General features: G+C 38.2%; 1 protein-coding gene across 7 annotated transcripts in view; it reads left to right on the forward strand.

The window, feature by feature from the left end:
• Positions 1-24,241, forward strand: part of sema6bb (sema domain, transmembrane domain (TM), and cytoplasmic domain, (semaphorin) 6Bb) — a 129,411-nt gene that overhangs the window by 72,495 nt on the left and 32,675 nt on the right. For all 7 annotated transcript variants that reach the window (XM_079637286.1, XM_079637282.1, XM_079637288.1 and 4 more), the window contains 8 exons: positions 86-200; positions 5,136-5,196; positions 5,280-5,342; positions 12,943-13,041; positions 14,647-14,737; positions 15,367-15,486; positions 16,923-17,011; positions 18,375-18,592. In XM_079637286.1, coding sequence (XP_079493412.1) covers positions 86-200; positions 5,136-5,196; positions 5,280-5,342; positions 12,943-13,041; positions 14,647-14,737; positions 15,367-15,486; positions 16,923-17,011; positions 18,375-18,592 — 856 coding nt within the window. The remainder of the gene's footprint in view (positions 1-85; positions 201-5,135; positions 5,197-5,279; positions 5,343-12,942; positions 13,042-14,646; positions 14,738-15,366; positions 15,487-16,922; positions 17,012-18,374; positions 18,593-24,241) is intronic.

The following is a 24,241-nucleotide window of genomic DNA, read 5'->3' on the forward strand; positions in this document are numbered from 1 at the left end:
ATAAGTGCATTGAAAAGATGATACAACCCTCTGTCAACCCTTTCTCTTTATCATTCACTGTCTCTTTTACCTCGTTTTCCTTTAGTGGTAAGAAGGCATCCTGTGTTTCTCGGACGACCCCATCGCTCATCTCTCAGACAGGAGCCCTTACACATTCAAAGGATTCTCCAGGTCAACCGTACCCTTTACATCGGTGCCAGGTAGGGTGTGATATAATGCTGATTAGCATGGGCGTACCCTGTAATTATTGTTACACCGGTATCTGTAATTATCTGCATGGAGATGTGTGTTTAAGTAAATTATGTGACATTCAAAAACAATCTCTTTTGAGATCAAGAGTCTAAATTGCTGCTGCTTGTAGATAGTAATTAAACAGTTTTCAAAGCTATTTAAAGGGATCATTTACTCAAAAATTACCATTCTGCCAGCATTTAATTTGTGTAGTTTCAAACCTGTATGGCTTTATTTCTCCTGCAGAACACAAAAGAAGATATATAATTTTTTTAATTGTTGTTTTCAACCCCATTGACTTTCAATGTACCGACAAAATATCTTTGTTTTTTGTGATAATATCAATTTTTAATTCACATTTTAATACATTTTATATCATAATTTTACTTTAAAGCTGCATTCCGTAACTTTTTTGGGTTAAAAATGATCCAAAATAAATTTTTGAGCAAGTACATAACCAGCCAGTGTTCAAAACTATCTGCTTGCCTTAGCTCGATTCAAAACGGTAAGCTTGTCATAATGTTTTTAATTCCAGTGGTACTGGTGGATTTTCGCGGGAAATTTGAGCATGTCTTTGCGTCATTACATCACATCTGTACATATAAAGTAGGTGTCTCGGCTAGTAGGCTATATTGTGTGTGAGGATGTTGAGGTGGAGATTTATAGCCTTTTCTCACAGCACTTGATATAATTAAACTTATCAATTTGATGGCGGATCCAGAAAGGTTCAAACGACAATCACCAGTGACAACTGGAGATTCACCCGTTGTAAAATGCAAAAGACTTCGTTCGGACTTCGGAGTGGCTACAGAAAAAAAGAGACTGCAACCGGGCCCATACGAAAACAAGGATAATATCAGAAGAGCATTAAATGTAGTCACGCAATGCTGATGTTGTTAACATTAACAATTTGAGAACAAAGTATAATTTGCACGGTTTGACGTGATATGATAAGCGATCGTTAGATTTAATCAGCATTCAATTTCTCTTAGTTGGTCAGAACAAAAGTGGATGTTACTTGTTCAGATGATATTTTCCAGTGAAAACTCTTATGTTTGTCATACTTCCAAAAATGACAGTATCCACACACCAGCACGGTGATTGACAGCCGCACATTATCCTCAAAACATTGGATTCATCCGTGCTGTGACGTGCCGAGGCACAACCCACGTAAAATGGATAATTCTGCGAATAACTGCAATTGCAGATTTCGAACAGAGGTGGCGGCAAAGAGGAAAAACTACGCACTGCAGATTTAACATCATATCTATTTCAAAATAGCTTATGTAAGCCTCAACAAAAAAATCATACAGGTTTGGAATGACATTGTGAACTGTCGGTTTAAGAAGCATGCTGTGTTTCTTGTTTTGGCGGTATTGGGTTATAACTTATAAATGTAAATATTGGACACCTGTAGTGTTTTTAGGATTTTAGCCCAGTGTGGGGCTTTAAAGAGGTCATGGGGTCAATGATGTTTTTGCTTCCTTGCATTTTTTTTTGCCTACCTCACAGGAGCCGGGGGTTTGGAATAGATAAACAAAAATAAAACTTCATTAGGTTTGGCGCTTTAGAAAAATAAGCTGTTTTTGTTAATTTTTGCAGCATGCTTCCCAAAAATGGCTGGCACGTCCATTGGGAGAGTTCAAACATATGGTGATAGTTACCGAAATTTGTAGGGGTCTGGCGGGGGAGGCGTCGTACTCTAATAAAGTCTCTCATACCGTGTCAGGAAATGACCTGCCCGCTCGACCGTGTCAAAAATTAAACCTCAAAAATAAATATATCACAAAGCGCCATATGACTTAAGATGCCCAGACTAGAGGCTCTCATAAAAAAGGCCAGAAGTCTTTGGCCTATAGAAGCTCAACTCAGAACCGAGCAACTGTTTCGCATGCGCTTTCCAATGTGGTGCCACTGTGGCCGGCGTAATTCGATGAAATTCAAGCCCCGCTGTGTGCAGTCAGCAAACCGTATGTACCTATCAGTGTCTGAAGTAAATGGAGGTGTTTGCCGTAGCCAACAGAAAATGACCTCTGTGGAAAAGATGATTTATTTAGCCGATGATTCAAGAAGGGAGCATTCAATAACAACGGCAGCATCGAGTGAAATAAAAAGGAGGCAATACTGTATAGAGGAGAGGGAGAGAGAGTCAGTGAAGTTTCAAGTCAAGGATATAGACAGCCTGGATTGACTGAATAAAGTCTGAAACGGTGTGCTCAAGTGTGATAAGGGGTGCAGACGGGTTAAATCCTGTTAGCATTAGCATAACCGCTCAAGAACGTGCCCCAAGAAAGCGACCAGCCTCTCTGCCCCTTCACGGTATTACCTTGCAACACCTGGTCAGGGATGAGAGGACTGAGGTTTTTTTTTTAAAACACACTTGGTTTCCTCCAGAATTTTCTCGATTTCAACGCAAGCGACTGCAATCTAGCCTCAGACTTGGGGGAAGAATTCAGACCAAGCCATAAATAAATACACCTATAAGACAAATGAGGTGTTTCTTTTGTGATCTGTATACATAATTAATGTTCCGAGTAATTAGAGGAGGGCGACTAAAATTGCCAGCGGCGACCTGGTTAAGTCACATTAAATCAAGCCTCAGCCACCTCGTTGTGTTTGACCTCATCGAGAGGTCAAGTCTTTCAATTAAGCTCAGGAGTGAAACTCAACACATTCTACCCTCGAACCTGTCACTAACGGTGCGGGACCGGCTGACCCCTGAGGTCATGGAAACAGCCTGACTGACGTACGGCCTCTACTGGCGCAGAGAAATCAAGGACTCAGCTGCCGTCCGGGCTGCCGCACAGATGCCGTAGGGCATGGGACGAACGGTGTGAGACCTCCCGTAGCACTGCAATCTACTTACTCTTTTAGCTGTCTCCTATATGTTATATATAGTCACCCCCCCCCCCCCCCCCCCCATGAGACATCCTGCATCTCTCAGGCCCGTTTCTGCCCGTCAGTATGGTCATTAATTTGTAGCACTGAATAAGGGAGGGCATATTGTACCAACCACAGTACTGCATAATACGTCTCTCAGCAGTCCTGCATGAACTGATAAAATATACAATGAATGCAATGTAAGTCGCTTTGGATAAGTGTCTGCCAAATGCATAAATGTAATGTAGTGTAATAATACAGTAAAGGTGGCCAAATGCACTCCATCATTCAGACAATCTACCAGAAAGAGAAAGATAGATAGAGTGAGATAAAATCACATAGGGAAAGCTAAAAAGAGATAAGAGGGTAAGAAAAGGAACTAGATCTGCCAGGTAAAAATTGCATTTCTGATCTCTTTAAAAGTAGAAACTTGGAAAGTTTTGAATTGTTAATACGTTTATTGCTGGGGTTGTGCAAAAATCAGAATTGAAGAATCGTCTCCCTTGCCATTCATAAGTGTACATTTAAAATGAATTGGAATCCATCCATCAAAAACCTTTTCAAAACCATTAAAACATGGCTTTAAGCAAACAATCAAAGTTTGTCTGAACATACATTGCTAGTTTTGAATTTGAATTCTACTTGCAGTTATGTACCCTATTTATTTTTTCATCTAGCATTTTTAAGTTCACATTACAATATTTAGATGGAGACCCTGTTATTTATCTCCATTGCACACTATGCAAGTTGTTACATGATGACATTTTAAAAGAAGATAAAAAGTCAAGTTTGTGTACAAGATAAAGAAAGAGACAGAGAACAGAAAAGATACAAATGGAGGGACTGAAAAATAAATAGTTTTTACTGGCCCCTGTGTGTTCTATTCTTGCCAATGGTCTGCCTGTCTTGTCCAAACCATCTGTGTTTTTTTGGTAACCTTGTGCAACTATAAAGCTTGTTTTTATGTTCATGTAAATGTGACAGTACTGTTGAACTCCAAACAGACCTCCAGCTTTGCTTTACTGCTTGAATTATTGTGTCTGCTTAAAGTTTGTGCTCTCTAAATAAGGCAAGCACTGTGTAAGTGTATGATAATTTTAACCAGGGCACTTAGGGGCCGCCCTGCTCAGAGAGGGAATGGCCAAGGGGGATTCATTTTAACAAACCACACAGAGGGATTGAATAATTTATAGTCCATCTCATCAGACTCTCTTCAAGAACACACAAACACACACACACACACATACAGTCTACATTTTTGTTGATGTGTCCACAGAGCAGTGATGCAGATGGAAGTCTGTGAAAGATAAGATCAATACTACTGCAAGAACATGGGCTGGTCTGTGTGCTTGGCAAATTCACAGATTACAACATTTCAGAAAGAAAAAGAGAGAGATAGAGAGAGATTCTCACGGTTTGAAATTCTCCAGTGCTCTCTCATTGGGCCGCACGGCAGCTCTTAGTCCTTGATCAATATTCAGGCACAAACCACGATACTCCATAACACCAAACACGCCATGATTAAAAGAGATCTGATTCATAGAGACTTTAATAGACGCCACAAGGTTATAGAAAGATTATTAAAATGGTTGCAGGAAGTGCTAAAGCACTGGGTGCTGTGTTCAAGATGAGAAGCTGCATGCAACATGCATGCAGTGTGGGGGTGGGTTATGAATTATGGAGGGAAAATCAGGCGTATCATGATGCAAAGAATCGTGATTATGTAGGACGGGCTGTGGTGAATCGTTTAACTGAGTGTTTGCACTGAGACGGCGGATCTGGGTGAATTTATGTAGGAACAAGAATGTAATATCAATTTGCTAAACATTTGAAGAATACGCATTATGCTTCAGTGTGTGAGGTCAACAACTTTGGATTTCAGATTTGTTCACTGCAAAAAAAATGATGTTTGATCTTAATTCTGACATTTCTGATTAAGAAAAGGATTGTTTTGCAGTGTTGTGTTACTGCTATGAGGTGGTTCACGGTCTCTCACTCTTTCTCTCTCACTGTGCTTGTGTCAGAGATGACCTTTTCCGAGTGGAGCTGGACAACATGGTGGGAGAAGAGATGTTTTACAGCAAGGTGACAAAAGAAACACACACACACATATAAACATTGTGCTGGAAATGAACCGTCACTCATTACTGACGTTCCCTCTGTTACAGAAGAGGACATGGGAATCCAACAAAAATGACATCAGAATCTGTAGAATGAAGGGAAAACATGAGGTGAGTGGATATTCTAAAACATTTATTGATTTAAATGTATATATTTGTATAAGTGCGCGTGCACACACACACAGACACACACGTTGTGTTTTCATGTTTTACGGGGACTTGACATAGACATAATGATTTTTATGCTGTGCAAACTGTATATTCTATCCCCTAACCCTACCCCTAATCCTAGTTTCTGGATTTATATATTTTCATAACATATAAACATAATTTAGTTTGATTTACAAGCTGTTTTCCTCATGGGGACCAAAAAATGTCCCCACAAGGTCAAACATTTCTGGTATCGCCATTCTTGTAGGGACATTTCCCCCCACAATGCAGGTTTTACTAGGAACACACACACACACACACAATATATATATACATGTATATATATTTGAATTGATTTTAAGAAGGTTTTCTTTGGTCACTTTTGGGCAATAATAGATAGCCATCAAATTTGTTTGTCTGTTTTTATTTTGTATTTAAATTTATGCTTTTTATTTTATCATTTTTATTCATTTTACATTTTTATTTTATTTTACATTTTCATTATTCAGACATTATTGAATATGCGTATTGAGCTATTCATTGTAGAACCAACATTGACTGGTCCCTGCAATGGAGGCAAAACCTGACCCATACAAACACACACTTGCATCAACAAAACACTGTTAAACAACAACACACATTTATTCACGTTAAATGCTTGTGTATGCGCGATTCACATTATTTGTGTCCCTGCTCACACTCTTAAGATGCCATCACAAGAGCTGCCTGTGGGAAATTGTCAGGAAATCTGTTTTGTCTGTGCTGTCTGCAAAATAGAGAGGGTGTCAAAAGCTGCCAGCGGTCCCCACAGCTGCCCACGCATGACCACTGCAGATATCTTTCTTTCACACACCCTTCGTCTTCTGGAATGCTGGGTATTTTGTCTGACTTCAATGAGAGTGAAAGGGAGTTTTTATTGAAAGGTGTCTGTGTGGGAAGAGTGAAGGATGACTTAATCCCCTCCAGGCGAGAAAAGAGAGAAAAAGAGAGAAAATGACTTAAACACTGAAAATGACACCTGACATTGAATCTGGGTGAGAGAGCATAAGACAATAGCACAGCAGAGAGCAAGTGAGATGAGACATACAAAGGAACAGAGAGAAAGAGAGCAACTCTCCCACCTGTCTGCCCTAGGGACGGATGGAAAAACAGAGAGAAAGACCAACATAGATGAGGAGTGAAGGGGTCAGTAAAAGAGAGAGTGGACAGGAGATGGTAAAGGATGGTTCACCTAAAAATTTACATTCTGTCATCATTTACTCAACCATGTGTTATTTCAAATATGTATGATTTACTTTCTTCCATTGAACAAAAAATGAACACTTTAAAGATATTTTTCATGCAGTGACAGTAGTTTGTAGTGACCATGGCTGCTAAGCTTCAAAATTTACCAAAAAAACAACAACATGGAAGTAGTCCATATGACTTGTGCATTGTATTCCAAGTATCTGAAGCACATGATAAAATTCTCCACTACAATGAGCTGTGAACCACTGTGACTGGATCATTGTTTTGGATCACTACTGTGGTTCATTGAATCAGTGAGATTGTGGGGCTGATCGTTTCATGATCAAATCAGTCCAGTTCGCAAACAAATCCATTCAGAATATAGATTCTGAATCTCAGCGAACCATTCCTAACCTGAATTCTGAATTCTTACTTTTGTAAGTTCTTGCATCTATAATCTAAATGAGCCATATTCTAACTCTATGAAGAGAGAGAATATGTATCGATGTGAACCACTCTGAACCTGAATCCAAAAAACACTCTTAATTGTAGATGTAAAAGAATCACTTTAAATCTGGACTCTGAATCAACAGTATGTGAATCACTCAAGCAAGCACTCATGTCTTGGTTTGCTTTGTTTGTTTGTATTCTGTTCTGTTCATTGTTGTTGTTTTTTGTTGCCTTACACTTTTGTAACATTAATTTGGGTTTGCGCTCTGACAGGTCAGTGTGAAGTAATGCAGATTTAACACACAGTTCGCAAACAAATCAGACTGGGTTGTGAATACATTTTTCAAACATATTTATAAAATGGATCAGCTGGTATAGTGGTACAAAACAAGCAAAAGGATGATTTGTTCATTGATTCGATTCTGAAGTTCAAGTAATTCGATGATTTGATCACAGCAGTTCTTGAATGAATAGTTCACTGAAGGGACAGATGAACAATGAATAACTTCATTTAAACTCAAATTTTGGTGTTAGTTTGTCACACAAAGCTAACAAATTGCTTTAGATGTGGAAAATAGTGCCTGAGTCATATACAGTAGATTTTTTTTGGTAATTATTTTATAATGACATTGGATGACATTTGGAATAAGTAAATCATGACATAATTTGGGGGTGTGAACTTCTCCTTTAAGATGTGAGTTGGCTATAAGATAAAGGAGAGGGATTAAGGGCAAGAGAAAGAGGGACTGTTGGGAGGGGAAGAAGAGAGAGAGAGAGAGAGAATTGCCCTCTTAGAGTTATTAAGTCTCCAAACATGAGAGGTCATGCAGAGATGAACGAGACGCGACAAGCTCTTAAACAGAGCCCAAGATCTCACGCTGAGTGGACACTGATACACACACACACGTCTGCACAAACGCGCACGGTACACCCATACACAGCGTCCTCTAGTCTTCATGTGTGAGTCCTTGCATTTTTCACTGTGATACATTTGCCACTAGGGTAATTGGTTTTGGTAATTAAATGTTTCTGCACGGCTGATCTAAGAGGCCACACGCTGTAATTGGGAGGGAAATTCAATCTCCCCATCTCTGCCCCTTTCATCTGGATCTGCAGGAGGCCATTTTGAATCTCAAATGAATGCAGATGCAGTCTCTTCTCTCACTGCAAGTGTCAAAAGCAACTACGTTCTCTCTCCCGTGCATGCACACACACACACACACACACACACACACACACACACACACACACACACTGACTCTGGAGCTGGTTTAATGCAAGGCAGCTGGGGTGCAGCCAGTGCATGCAGAAAATAAATTCAATGCCAGTTCTAGACACATTATGATTGACAACACTTAGTCAGATTGTTTTACAGATAATGTGCTGATGCAGGTCACTGCACTTCTAATTACACACACCTGCATGGATGTGCTGAATATTAAAGAAATGCTCTGTATCTGAATTGAAAATCTACAAAGAACCCAAGTGAAACACTTTAAATCTGCCCAATGTATTCTCTATATGTATTGTGTAAAATAATCTCTCAGAATCCGATTTCTGAATCCAAATGATCCAATCTGAATCTGAATACAGACTGACTTTGTATAGAAGTGAACAATTTGAAACGTAATATCAATTCTGGATCTTAAAACATCCCGAGTCTAAATCTTAAAGAACCACTCTGAATCTGGATTCTGAATCCAAAGGATCCAAACTGAATAGGAATTCTGAATTTAAATATAGATCGACTGTAGAAGTGAACAGTTTATAATGTATTCAGAATTCTGAATCTGAATTGTAAATCTAAAAGAACCGCTCTGAATCTGAGTCAATTGTTTTGAACCTAAATCCATTCTTCATCTAAATTCAAGTTGCATTTGAATATTCTCAATATAAATGAGCCACTGCTCTCAATGTTGATGTTAGCCCATGGTGTGTTCACCAGCCATCAGCATCAAAGTGTGTGAGGGGGCGTGGATTAGCCCTAGAGCAAAAACACAAATACACACAATCCCTCTCTCTCTCACATACACAAAACTCCAATCATTTCCTCCTCACGTTTTGTCCATCTCTTTCTTTCTTAGTCAATCCTTTTTCTAGCTAACATGCACATCCTACACAAACACAACACCCTACTCTGTGTTCCCTGGCAGATTTGCACTAATTTAGCCCCTGCTGTTAATGTGGCCACTGTCTGACCGAGGCTGCTGTCACTGCAATTACAACGAGAATTCTGGAATGACAATATTGCCATGGGAAAGAGAGATTGAGAGGGGAAAAAGAGGTCTCTGACAACTTTCTGGTGCTCTTTCCTGCAGTATTCCCTCTTCTATCATGGTTGGAGAAACAGACTCAGCTGAGCATATAATGGAAACTTCTGAGAGTTGGCTTTGCTTATTGTAAATATGACCCTTTTATTATGAGGAACAGTGTCTAAAGTGGTTAAGTGGTCACCCGTGAGATGAGTTACGCTCGTAGTTGATAATGATGTGCAGAATTGTGCAGTATCCATCCAGTCAGTCGACGTTCACGGTGAAAGTGATTTGAAGAGACAAAGCAAACTGAAGTCCTTCATTTCCAGCCATCATTTGTGATACTCAAAATTGAGCATTGAGCAAAAACAAATGAGCTTTATTCGCAAAAATAGAAATAATATGTTTTGTTGTTCATTGCTTGTTACAGTTGACAGTTTTGTTATTAACTAAAACTAATAAAAAGTTTCCATTCATTGAAATAACGATTAAATAAAACATTTGAATTAAATTAAATTAGATTGACAAAAGCTGCACATAAAATTACTAAAACTTAAACTAAAAAGAAAACTGAAAGCTAATTCGAAATATTCATAAATACTATAATAGTATACAAGTAATATTAAAATGCTTTTATCACTTGTTGAAAGCTTTTATCTCATACTGATGTCATGCTTTGCATTATGAGTCACTGTCAGTCTGTGGATGGTTTATGATGTTATTGTGGGACTGCATTTTGAAAGAATGTGTTTAGATATAAAGATATCAGTGATTTCGGAATGTAGGGAGTACTTTGCGCAGACCTCATTGTTCTTTTTTTCACTTTAGCAGAAAAGGATCAAATGTGTCACTGGGGGAGGGCAGTAATGAATTTGTTTTTTGTAATTTTTTTAAAGCTTTCAAAACTTATAAACCATAACGATACAGACCATATTTAAGAGTCCATTTAATTTAATTAAATAACCTTGTTTTCATTTTAATAGATGTTTTTTAAATTACTTTATACGTATGTTGAACATGATTATTGATTGATTATTTTCTTACCTGTGTGTGTGTGTGTGTGTGTGTGTGTGTGTGTGTGTGTGTGTGTGTGTGTGTGTGTGTGTGTTGTGTGTGAATTTATGCTCAATTTTCATGTTCCTTTTTTTAACCTTTTTTTATTATTAGCATATTTTTTTTCTAGACTTTTTTTCTGTCTCTGCTTTTTTTTCTGTCTCTACTTTTGTGTGTGTGTGTGTGTGTTGCTTTGGCTACAATCTTGACAATAAATTACAAAAAATTGAAAAAGCAGAGACAAGAACAGTCTGGAAGAGAAATGTTGCAGGAGTGGAAAGGGTGGGTTATAGACGGACACAGAGGAAGGATAAAGGGATAATTGGACTGGTTGTAGGAGAGGAAAAATAAAGGGACGAGGAAAGTGCTATTGTGAAACGCAGAGCAGAGGACGGTTGATGGTCTAGAGGACGTCCAGCACTAGAGAGAGAGAACTCCCTAATGGACTAATGAATAGTGTGTAAATGAATCAGGCCTCTTTGAAAATATGAAATGAGGAGATGAAATTGGAAAGACCAGGTGATGGTGATTGAAGAGCTGGAGGAGGACGAGAAGGCCGTTGTTGTTTATCCGCGGTATGTGCTTTATCGCTTAAGACCAGGAGCTGTGCCAAGTGTTTGGACTCTTGGAGGAGTTTGTCGAATCGGTTTTATGAGTAGAGTTATAAGGTCTTGGTGCATTGGTCCTACAGAGACTCATATACACAAACACATGATACTTCTGCATCACAACACCCACACCACCTACGCAATGCCAATACGATAAAAAAAGCATCTGTCTCACACAAACATTATTAACAGGCCAGGTACGCTCATAGCAATGAATTGTGGGCTGACATTTATGTGATTTAATGTGCCGTTATCAGTTGTTATGCTGTTAGTTCATGATCTATCGCCAACAATTTTAGGCATATCTGTATTGCTCTCACACTCATTTTCATCCTTTATTGACATGACAATTGGTATTGATAAAGCAATATGATAGTTAAAATAAAGAAAGAAAAATCAATAGTGCAAATAAAGGAAACAATTTGTACAGCTTCAATTATTACTTTTTACATTTTTTAATACATTGACAAATAAAACCAAGCAGAGTAACATTAGAAAATAATAAAAGTAATTTTTATTTATATAGCAACTTTCCATTGCTCAAGGATGCTTAACAAAGTAAATACAATAAGAAAAAAAGGTAACCGCAATAGGGTAGGTAATAATAACAAACAACAGGTAATAATGAAAGACAATAGTACGCAGAAAAGAAGAAATGGAATAATAAAGCAAGGATAATACAAAGATAGTAAAAGGGCATTACATGGACAGGGTGGCACACATCAGCATATAGTCATGTACAGAGAAATACAGAACGCCGCTTAAGAATGATAACATTCAGAAAACAAATTAGTTTTGAGTAGGGATTTGAATTCAGAAATATTATTAATGCAGGAGAGAGACTTCCCTAGTTTGGGTGCAATAACACTAAATTATATACCTCCCATAGAAGAGAGGCGACACAGAGGGACTGAGTGAAGGCCAGATTCAGATGACCGAAGTGATCGGGTCCGGATGTAGGGGAGAAGCAGATTACAGAGATAGCTAGGAGCCAAGCCATGCAATGATTTGAAAGTGAGCAGTAGTATTTTGTACTTGATGCGATAGGTCACTGGTAGTCAGTGGAGATCAAACAGAATAGGGGTGATATGGGCAGAACGCTTGGTGTGGGTGAGTTTTCTTGCAGCGGAGTTTTGAATGTATTGCAGTCTGGCAATGGAGCTAGCAGGTAAACCAATGACAAGGACTTTACATTTGTCAAGACGGGACGAAACGAAAGCAACCGTGTCAGCGTCTTTGACACTAATGTAGGGACGGTGCTTTTGATGAGAGTAACAGCAATATCACAGCCAAAGTCAGTAGGAATCTTGCTAATAAATGATGGGGTTCCAGTTATAATGATTTCAGTCTTGTCCATTTTTTTGTTTCAGAAAGTTGGAGTTGAGCCAGAAATATTGAATTAAATAAATGTAATAATCCAAATTTTTTTTAGATAGTAATGATTTCTCTCATGTACTATTTCTCTCTCTCCTCATTTCTCCACTGAAAAACAAGAACCCTGTGAGGACCTGAGCATCTGGAATAACACTCACTCCCACTTCTCCCCCTCCGGCTCCTTCCACACGTCCTCACTCTCTCTCTCTTCATTCGATAACAGATTGCTGTGATCATGAGGCCCCGTTGCCCACAGGTTGCTGCCCATCAAATGGTGCCACGCTGGCGGGCACACGCGGGGTACACCGGTGGGGGGGCGGCACGTGGGGGAGCATGACATAATCCATCTCTATTTCACATCTCTGAAAGCCCTTCACAGGTGCAGGGCTCAAACATGTGCGTTCAATTGAACCGAGGTTTAACCGAATGACTCACTGTGGCGTGCCTCTGGTTTGCCAAGTGAATTGTTTGTACAGATGCAAACAATCCTTGGAATAAAATTGAAAGTGCTGAGAAATGTGATGTCATTCTGAGGGGGAATTTGTTCAAGAGAGTTTGATTTAGGAGACAAATGACTTTCTTCTTCGATTTTTTTAGGATGAGTGCCGTAACTACATGAAGGTTCTCCTCAGCCGGCAGGGCGGATTGTTTATCTGCGGGACCAACGCCTTCAATCCCTTATGTGCCAATTATACAGTGAGTACTGCATACTTGAAAGACGCTTGCACAAAAATGTAGTTTCAGAATCTCACCACACCCTCTGTGCTTCCATTACCCCAAAGTTTTGTCAATGTTTTTGGGGTCTGTATTTTCTCATTACATTTTTTCATACTTTTTTTTTTATTCTCTCCAGCCCATTCAATTTCTCACACATATCTTATTTCATTCTCCCTAACTGCTTTATTTTTTTTTTGCTTCAAAACTTCACAGTGCATTTCAGAGCACTGCTTGCAGCATCGTTCCAAACGACTGGCCTCATTGGGTCACTATGCGTTTTTGACCCGGATGGGAATCACTTCACAACCCCCAAGCTAAAAAAGAATCTCCCCTGCCGTTTGTTTATACTCTGTTTTTCCACCTGCCTGACCGTCAATATGCCCAGAAGCAGCAAGCTGTTTCTGATGACCTAAAGAGCAGAGAGCTGTCATTAATCAGTCTAGATGCGTTTTTCTTTGCGTGGTTGTTTATTCGAAAAGAATGGTAATGCCACTCAATGGGCACGTTGTTTGAATCCAAGACTCTCTCTGTGTGTGTGTGTGTGTGTGTGTTGGTTGCCTTCCATCCATCTGGCCGGTGACTCTATCGCCTCCAGCGTACGTGAGTCACATTAATGCAGGGTCTTAGCGGCTGGTCCACCTGCGGCATCAACTTGAAACATAAATGCTGCGCCAGACTTCTGAACCAATCACACTAATAATATACAAGCTGCTGGATAAAGAAGGAAAACACATAATTACTAATCATCCACTCTGCCGGATCTAGCCTGGAATAATATAAAATAATTTAATAATGACATTTTTTACATATACCACCATGTAAAAGTTTGGGGTCAGTAAGATTCTTTTAAGAATGTTACAGAAGATTTCTGTTTCAAAATAAATGCTCTTCTTTAAATGTTTTAAAGGATTTAAAATGTAAAAACACTGTACACTGAATGCCTGGAGATAGGAAGCAGTTTTGTAACAAATTACGTTTCCTCCTTTTAAGTAATTTCACTGTTTAGTAGCAATTTGAGAAACCGCTTTGAGAGCAAATTTGCAGACACCCCGATCTTGACAACCACCTGCCGCTATTTCCATCAAGGGTTTCAGAAAGATAGAAGTTTGTGTGTGCAGTTCTCGAGGACATGAAGAAACTCCGTCTGTCAGGTCTGAAACACACTGTTGCAGATCTGAGTAAAAGAATTATCGCACACCTGTAATGCAACATTACACCTGTCAAGAGTTTAAGAGGCTCTCTAGAGACAGAAATGTATGATAGAGACAGAGAGAGAGAAAGAGAGTGCACAGGTTTATTTATAGTTAGTTGTAATGGCCTGAGAGTAATTTTCAGCTTGAACTGTTATTGTGCTATAAATCGCCTGTGGATGTTTTTGAAATTAAATTGTATGCATATGTTTTAACTCTGCTTCTGTTATTCCTACACTTGATACTATTTCTCTCTTTCTGCTTTTGTATTAGCCAACTCTATATTTAAGAGGATAACATCTATTTTGATGGTGTTAGTTTTTCACCTACTTTCTGCGCATTGGCCATTTTTGTCTCTAATTAGTGAGTGTGTTTTCTATGTGTGTGTATGCAGGGAGACACTCTTGAGATGGTGGGTGAAACCGTCAGTGGGATGGCTAGATGCCCATATGACCCGAAACATGCCAACGTGGCCCTGTTTGCAGGTGAGAGTCCGCCAGCATATTCTGTTGCTTTCTGCATTAACACAATGAACATGACTGATTATTACAGGACTATATATAGATATACAGCAGTGCGGTAATGCTGATGTCCCTGCTGTTATTCTTTAACTTAATTACATGCCGGTCTATGAACAATATTTATGTGTATCTCTCAATCTAATCATGCACATATGCTTTCCAGCACATTCCCTGCACGACATTATGGCTTTACTGCTTCCTGCCTGGACGAACCTAAAGGAAATGAATTTTGTTTTTTGAAGTGTATGAAGATGCATTACTCTGACAAAAGTATATTGAGAGCATATTTTTAGTCTGTAAGGCAGTGCTGATTCATTAGAGAAGGCAAGGAAGCTAAACAACTAAAAATAACTGTTGTTTTATCAATTTACCGCCTAATGTGCATAACTCAGATGCTTGAAATATGTATTCTGATGCACAAAGGGGGTATGTTAGATGGAAAAGGGCAAAGGTATATATTATATTATTTTGAGAAAGGTTATATATATTATTATTATTAGATTATATTTTATATAATATTATCTCTACATATATCTCTGTTTACATATTGTTATAGAGAGAGATCCCATATAGTTTGTGTGTTGTTTTTGCAGAGGGGAATCTCTACACTGCCACAGTGACTGATTTTCTGGCCATTGATGCCGTGATCTACAGGAGTCTGGGGGACAATCCTGCCCTGCGCACGGTGAAACACGACTCCAAATGGTTTAGAGGTAATGAAGACATTTAGTTGATAGGAAGGGGAAGCCGTGCAGAGTCAGCTCGTGGATGTAATATTAATGCTGTTTGTGTATGCATAATGTGTCTGAGAGAGAGTTAAGTGTTTTAATGCATGTGGTCATGTCTGATGTTAAAATCCATTTTTCACACACATGACTTTACTGTTCCAAAACCTAGTGAGCTGCCTAAAATATCTAAATAGGCAACTGCCTGCTCTTAACTTTCATGGAATGGTCACAAGTGATCATTTAAAATATACATATATGTATATATTATATTTTCTGTTCAACATGTTGAAAACATTAAACTGAATCAACGGAGCATAGTATATGAGTATGCTATCTGGGTTCCGAGAACTCAAGAGAACACAGTTGGTTACTTGCGCACTGTCTGAGAAGCAGTTCTCTGTGAACACACACCCGAAACAGGCACACAGAAGGGCACGCTTCTCAGATTGTAGCGATTTGAGTTCTCTTTTGCGTCTTATTGCGCTTGAATGGAAAAAAACACAAAATCATGACAAAATGCTTGTTTTTATAAGTAGCCTACCCTTGTAAGCACAGTCTTAAATGAGGTAAAAAGTCTCAAATGAACGTAAAGAGAGAAAATCGTATGGGTGTCAGATCAGCATCATGTGCATTAGGTCTTAAAGTGACCGCAGTCAATATCCCTGCTACAGTCTGTGTCGTTAATGTTAATCAAAGAAAAAAATAAAAGAGATAATCACTTAGTGCTCTTGTCTGAATAACTTTTGTAGATTTAATAAGGATTAATCTATAGTTCATTTATACAGTGAGGACTATGCAGTTGTCATTTCACATTTGATTACTTCAATTTATGTAGTATTTCTTGCTTGAGCTGTTATAAACAGTACATTGCATGCATATCATTCACTTAATAATGTAAAGTATCAATAAAAACATCAGTGATATATGAAATTAGATTATTTTTTTATTATTATCTTGCCTCATCTTCCATCTTGGATTTATTTTTCACTGAGATTGTCAGAATGGGCTAGACATCTCATTAGGTTTTGGAGTGGAGCATTAATGCCAGGGTCGATAAGGCTTTCTAAGAATCCACATCTGAGTCAGCAGTGTCAAAATCCATCTCTTCTTCCCATCTTGCTTTGCTCCTATGGTCTGTGGCCTGATGTGATCTCTCACTGATGCAGCAGAAAGCACATCTGTGTCCTGACTCAATCTCCCTCCTGCTGTCCTGGGTCACTTCCTGTCCCAAAACGCCCTCACTTCCCTTCTTTTGGTTTGTGTGTCCGTTGACGAGCTAATGGCCCTATTGGAAAGCAGCCTGTAGTTCAACACTGTAGTTCTGTCAGATCAGCCCTTCTGAAAATCATGTGATCTGAGAGAGCAGTAAAGTGTCCTAAACAGGAAGTACTAATGGTTTGGTCCTTGTCGGTCTGTTTCAGAGCCGTACTTTGTGAATGCTGTGGAATGGGGGCCGCATGTCTACTTCTTTTTCAGAGAGATGGCCATGGAGTTCAACTACCTGGAGAAGGTGAGAGGATGGTAGAGCACAAGTCTCATTATTCTCAGGTTTCATAATGAGAAAAAGTCCCCAATGTTCTCTCATGTGTTTCTTCTAGAGTTTCATAAGACATCCAAAGAGTGCCAGTCTGCACTCACAAGGCATATATTTCAATTCACTTGTAAAATGAAAAGTTATTTATTGGCATTTATGGTTCTATGAAAAACCTTTAACATCCATTTGACTTTTTCATTGCACAAAAGGTTATTTATAGTGGAAAAAGGCTTCTTTAGATTATTATTATGTTCTTCACTTTTTAATAATTATTATTTTAAGAACTGTTCACTTAGAGGTTCTTCGGGGAACCCAAAATGGTTCTTCAATGGCATCACTTTTGGAACCTTTATTTTTAAGAGAGTATAAATTCTCTCAAGAGCAAAGGATTTGGGCTATGATATTCACATTCATTTCATAGCTCATTACTCTTACCGCATGTCAGCTATTGTCTTATTTGTTGTCTCATAAAGAATTTGAGTTTAGTTCCTCTTGCTTAAACAGTTACATGACACCAAGATCATGGTTTCAATTGCCAGGGAAATAATCAAATGTAGCTATACATTGAATGCAATGCAAGTTAGTTTGGATGAAACATCTGCCAAATGCATAAATATAAACATTAAATTCCTGGGCTGCAAAAGAGAAAATTGGAGTTAAACCTTCCTGTGGGATCGGTGGAGAAAGATCAGGGAAAAAATAGTGGGAGTAATCTGAAATTGTGTTACCGTATGTCCAGTCTGGCAATATTATTCAAATGTCAATACTAACTACTGTATTTCCAGTCAGACTGCAGTATGACCTTTTCCCTGTTTTTGTGCTGAATGTTTAATTTAATAATCATGCCCTATAAAGCTGTTTTGAGTGTAATTTAAGCACACAGAATTTGTTTTTCTGTGTTGTTTTTCAGGGCAACTGAAATACCATCCGTAATATCATTTACTGAAAACTGAGAAAAACACATCGACACACTAACAAGGGTTCCTATTATGTGAGAATTAGCAATGCAAGACTTCTGCAAGAACAGAATTGTGCTTGTGCAAGCATTTTGTACTGCTGGACCTCGAGGAGAACAAAAACCCACTGTACTTTGGATTCAGCTCTTTTGAAATCACTTGCCGAACCCGTTTTAGGGAATGCTGACATTTTCATGAATGAATTTATATTAGCTTACCCATTTTACACAGACTAGCTACTCTCCAAAATCTGTTTAAAATCCCCAAGGATTAAAAGATTTAGGGCTTTTTGGAGAGGATGCAGCACTGTTTGATGTGCGTACTATCAAATGCTTAAAATTCATAATTAATATGCAAGTTAATTTCATTTTCTGTGACCTTAGGTGGTTGTGTCTCGCGTAGCACGCGTGTGCAAAACCGATCAGGGCGGTTCGCAGCGCGTGCTCGAAAAGCAATGGACGTCCTTCCTGAAAGCTCGGCTGAACTGCTCAATACCAGGAGACTCGCACTTCTACTTCAACCTCCTGCATTCCACCAGTCCCATCATCCGCATGCACGGCAGGGATATCATCCTCGCTGTCTTCTCCACACCCTCCAACAGGTGGGTCACAGCCTTTACGTGCAAACACTGACGAAACCGTTTCTCGGCAGCAGTCAAGAAACGAGAAAAGAACCACCCACGATGCATATTGCGTACAAAAATGGGAAAAAACTGGCTGAAATCACCAGCTTCTCTCTGATTGGCTGGCTTCCAGTTTCCAGGAGTCAGGGTGCACTGGTTTTTATCAGTCTGCTACTGAGAAAAGTTGTATTTGCGAGTTTCTAGGCTTTTACAAAGAGCTTTCTGTAGAAGAATTTGCCTCAGGATTTGCCAAAGTTTGCTAGGAATCAATCTTTGAAATATTTTGTTGGAATCTCTTGATAGCAGATACTGTAAACAAGATATACTAGCATACCTACTCTACCGTAAGTTTAGGGTCAGTAGATTAGAAAACAAAAACAAAATTATTATATTTTTATTCAGAAATGATGCATTCAATTGATCAGTAATTACGTTGTTACAAAAAAAAAAAGTTTTAAGTAAATGTAATTATTTTGATCTTTGTATTCATTAAAGAATCCTGAAAAATATTAAACAGTTTTTAACATTGATTATAAGAAATTAGCATTATTATCAGCATATTAGGTGATTTTTCAAATAATGAGTAATGGCTGCTAAAAATACAGATTTGCATTACAGGATGAAGTTACATTTTAAACTATATTCAAAAAGAAAAGTTATTTTAAATTGTAGTACTATTTCACAATATTACTGATTTTTTTTTTTATCATATAAATGCAGCCATGGTGAGCATTAGAGACTTCTTTCAAAAACATTCACAAATCCTACCGACCTAAAACTTTTGAACTGTACTAGAGTATGTAATCCACCACGTTTTAAAAAAACACACACACAAAAAAACACTGACATATTGAATAGAATAGGTGACCTCTTTCTGACGTAGTGGGCAGCACTTGGATTGAATAAGCTGCAATATAGACCTTCACATTGATAATGTGGCGAAAGAAGACTAAGAACCACCTGATTGCAACCAGACTATGAATCTCAAGAGATAAACTCCCAAATATAGTACATTAGCAGCCTCATTGATAGACAGTTGAGCTGGAAATATCACAGGCTGGTGGCAACAGCAGAGCACTGGGAAACGGGTACAATCGCTCTGGGTTTAGGTCGTCCTGTGGGATTGTGGGTGAAAAACCACTGAATATAGAACACTGGTGCGACACTGCAGGGAATATTATTGCAGGTTTTAATGGCATGTTGAGAGGCTCTGTGACAGAACGGGAAGGGGAAGAGATGGAGATTGATGTATGAATGAGGAATGGAATTGATGTGGGGAGATGTACACATGCTGACAGGCTGTCACCAAGATGTCACACTTAGAGGAAAGCAACAACAAAACATATATTTTTGGGATCAGGGAGCAAGTGCATGTTTTGACGGAGTTTGCTGGAAATAATTACAGGAAAGAATGTGAGAACGTGAAAAGAGGGAGGGCTGTCAAAAGGGATGGGAGTGAAGACGCTGAAAGAGTCATTACTATAAGAGGAAATGAAGAGAAGAATTTCTTTTAGAGAAAATGGTTCATATATGCACTTTTCTACCAGTGTGTGTGATCAAGGTATGACTGCAGTGCTTAAAGGGACAGTTCACCCAAAATTGTTTTAAATTTTTTATTTATTCTTATAAAAGCTGCAATTGTTTGATCAGTAAATGCAGTAAAAACAGTTATTTTGTAACATTATTCACATTTAAAATAACTTAACTTTACTTTACTTATCAATGTTGAAAACAGGTGTGCTTCTTTTTAATGTTTTTAAGTTTTTAAGAATTATCTGATTGATAGCAGTTAAAAAAAAAACTGCATGTGTTTTCAATTTAGCAACAGATGTCTTTACTTTTGCTTTTGATCAAATTAAATCCTCCTTGCTAATAAAAGTATTAATTTCTTTTTTTTAAACAAAATCACACTGACCAAAAACTTTTGAATATGTAGACTAAATCAATGGAAAAAAATGTTTTAATGCTACACGTGAATTTAGCCATCACAGTATTATATTGTACAGTCTATTCCTATTGAGATTTACTAAAGATTACATTTAACAGTTTTATTGAATCATTCATGTTTTTAAATGTTTACTTTGAGTAAGCATTAGATGAATGCAAAGGTCATCTAAATGTAATGATTAGAATGATTTTGTTTTTTATTTGAAATTGAAATATGACTTCAGTTGAAAATTCATTTCATATCTTGTTGAACTATATCCTCAGTGTGTGTAAGCGCATGCATGATTTGTAATATTTTTATGAGACCTGTGTGTGTGCGACAAATGAAGAGCAACGAGCACCCTCTGAATGATGGAGGAAGGGCAGGACTCCCAGCATGCAAATGTGTATTTATGTCAGAGCATGGGCCAAACCTCAGCAAATGCCAAGTCTAATAACATCTCAGCCTGCTAATGGCTGCTCTGGGGGGGGGGGGGGGGGGGGGGTTGAGATGGGAAGAGAAAAAGATAAAGGATGAGTATATGTGTGTGTGGAGGGGTACTCAAGGACGAATGAATGAGGCGGTCAATAATATAGCCCATGTCTTCCCCCACCTCTCCTTCACAAGAGTTCAAAACGGTTTTATCATCTGGCTCTGGGTTCCTCTCCTCCCCTCTTATCCCGAGGGCACGGATCCACGGCGGGCTCAGTAAGAGATGGAGCACCGAGGTGCAGTGGCAGTGAGCGTCCAGCTGTACAAGCATTCCCGTCTGCAGCTGCAGTCCTCTATAAACTGCGCAGGGGGCTTCGCTAGCCTGCCGGGAGGATGTGTGGTCTGTTAAAGAGCTCTCAGACAAATTGCCGGGACCGGTTAGTGCGTGGCAGACGCAGCAGCAGGGGAGGACTATGGGAATGAGAGGAGGGCATTCTGGGATGTGGTTGAGATGGGTATAAGTATTATGGGAAGGACTATAATAAAGTGCAGATTGTCTAAAAGTCAGTGGTGACTCATGCTGAATGGAGAGTGGTTACAGGACTATTTTGAAAATTTAGCTGGTTTCTCATAAAAGCTGGGTTTTTTTTTATACATGAGCAGATTTAAAATCTAAATAGTACTTTAAATATTCATGCACATATTTTCCAAATAAGCCAAGCCAAGAGTCACGATTGCTTGTATTTGGTTGGGATTTGAATGAATAACCCTAATTTGTAATGCTTAATAGAATGAGTAGTTAGTTCCTTCATTAAAGAGGCATGTACTGTAGTATTGTACTTTACCTGGTTCTTTTTTTCATATACACTACCGCTCAAACGTTTGGGGTTGGTAAGATTTTGTAATGTTTTTGAATGAAGTCTTATGATCACCAAGGCTGCATTTATTTGATCAAAATACAGTAAAAACAATAATACTGTTTTCTCAGTTATAGATAACTGCTTATTTAATAAGCTGATTTGACGAAGAAACCTTTTTTTTATGTTGAAATTCATGTTGAAAACAGCTGTTACTTAATATTCCTGTGGAAACCATGATACATTTTCCAGGATTCTTTGATGAATAGAAAGTTCAAAATTAAATAGAATTTTTATTATATATATATTATACATGTCTTTACTGTCATTTTTTATCAAATTTAAGAGTCCTTGCTTAATAAAAGTATGAATTAAAAACAAAACAAATTATTGACCCCAAACTTTCGAAGAGTGGTACTTTTTTGCTTCAAATCAAAGTTTGCAATGTTAATTTCAGAGGTGGTTGGTTTGGTTCATGGCTTATTCTTTATTGAAGATTTTTTTTAAATCTCTCTGGAGGAAATGAATGGGGGAAAAACTTCCTGAAACCAAGACTGGAAAAATGAGTCATAATTTCTCTTCATCATTATACTTTGCTGTATAAAGCATCAATACAGTTTTCTCATTTTTTGCCCTTTGTTTTATGCACATGGAGTAGTAGATGACATGAAATGATGGGAAGAAAAGAGGGGAACTTGCATTGCCCACATGAGTTAAAGCATGTGCTAGGGTGTTGAGGATGATTTCCAGGGCTTGCAATCTACATTGTTAAAAGCGCTATATAAAAGAAGATGACTTGAGTTGAGTTGACTTGACTTGATTCTTTGGTGAATCAAATGTGTTCCAATAAAACATTAAAGAGCCTTCATACATATTAAGTATTTTCAGAATATTCTCTGCACAGACCGGTTTCACTCTCACAGAAACAGAGCAGGCGGGAGAGAGGTGTTTGCATCTCATTTGAGCTCCCGATGCTTCGAGGTGTGAGGTCGAGGCTCCAAGCAGGGCAGGAGAGATGAAGTGAGATTGTTGTAAATGAGAGGCTGCAGGTGAGATCATCCTCTCAGTGGATCATGCTGGATGCAGGAGGAAGATGCTGAGTTCAGATTGAAGGGGGAAATGAAAGAAGGCCAGAATCTGCTGGAGAGGCACACGCTCGGGTTTGAGGCAGCTGAGGGACTTTTAAAGAGAGAGTGGAGACAGAGAGAGCTCATAAAGGTGAAGAGGAATGAGCAACGTTTTGACAGAACTCCAAGATGAGACTGAGGAACTTTTCTGTTTAAACTGGAAGACAATTGAGTAATTCAATCAGATTTCCTATACGAATTATTGCATTATATTTACAGTACAAATTTGTTTAAAGTAATAGTCTCATTCCACATTTTTCACATTATGGAAACCGGATGAATGAAAAACTTTTTTTTTTACAGTTCAAATAATATACTTGAGATAAGATAAATGTACTTGAAGCAACACTGCATAAAATATTAAGACTTGGTTTGAGAGATTTTATCTTTATTATGAGTGTATTTTTACTGCAAATATGAACAAGTAAAAAATGAGTGAAAATTCAGTAAGACAAAATACGAAGGATGAGGTTGCTTAAGTAAAATTTAGCTTGTTTTACCTGGGATTTTATATATATATATATATATATATATATATATATATATATTATTATTATTATTATTTTTTTTTTTGTAAACTAAAACTGGTAATTTAGAAATCTTCATAATATTGATGTCACAATCAGGAGCTATTCAGTATTCAGCTAAGCCTATTATAACTGAGTTTATTTGATTTTTACATTAACATTTTTAAGATACAGTAGCAGAAATGGTGGGGTTTTGTGGGTGGTATTGTATACTGAATTACGGCTGTAAGAAACCTAAACTATTCACGAAATGCAAAAAAAAATATATAAAAGTAAATAATAATAGTTTAGCACAAAATTGTTTTAGAAAATATACATAATGTTTGTGTATTAAATAAGTTTGTATGTGAAAGAAATGTTATAAGGAACAAGAATGCATAAGTTATGATATTGTGTTTTAAAAAGAGAAAGCCATGTTCTGCCAGTGCTGCAAGTTGTTCACCTGTCAGGCCTTTTGGAGGGTCTGCAGTGTGTCAGACTGATGACATTGATCTTCAGGCTGATATGAGCCTAATGAGGTCTTGTCAGAAAATTGCCTGAATGCTGAAGCTGAACAGTTCGAACAGTTTCAGCTCTGTCAATCAGTAGGTCATTCTCAGCTGCTTTCTGGCCTATGCTTTCACACACACCCACTGCAAACCAGTGGACATGTTGCAGATGTGTCCCAAAATGCTATTGGAGACAGCTGTTTATCCTTGCTTCTGCCCCTGAGCTTTACAGACTCTCAAATTAATTCCCTTCCAAAGCCAGCAAGCCAT

The sequence above is a fragment of the Phoxinus phoxinus genome (genome assembly GCF_949152265.1).
Source record: "Phoxinus phoxinus genome assembly, chromosome: 15".
Taxonomy (NCBI): Eukaryota; Metazoa; Chordata; class Actinopteri; order Cypriniformes; family Leuciscidae; genus Phoxinus; species Phoxinus phoxinus.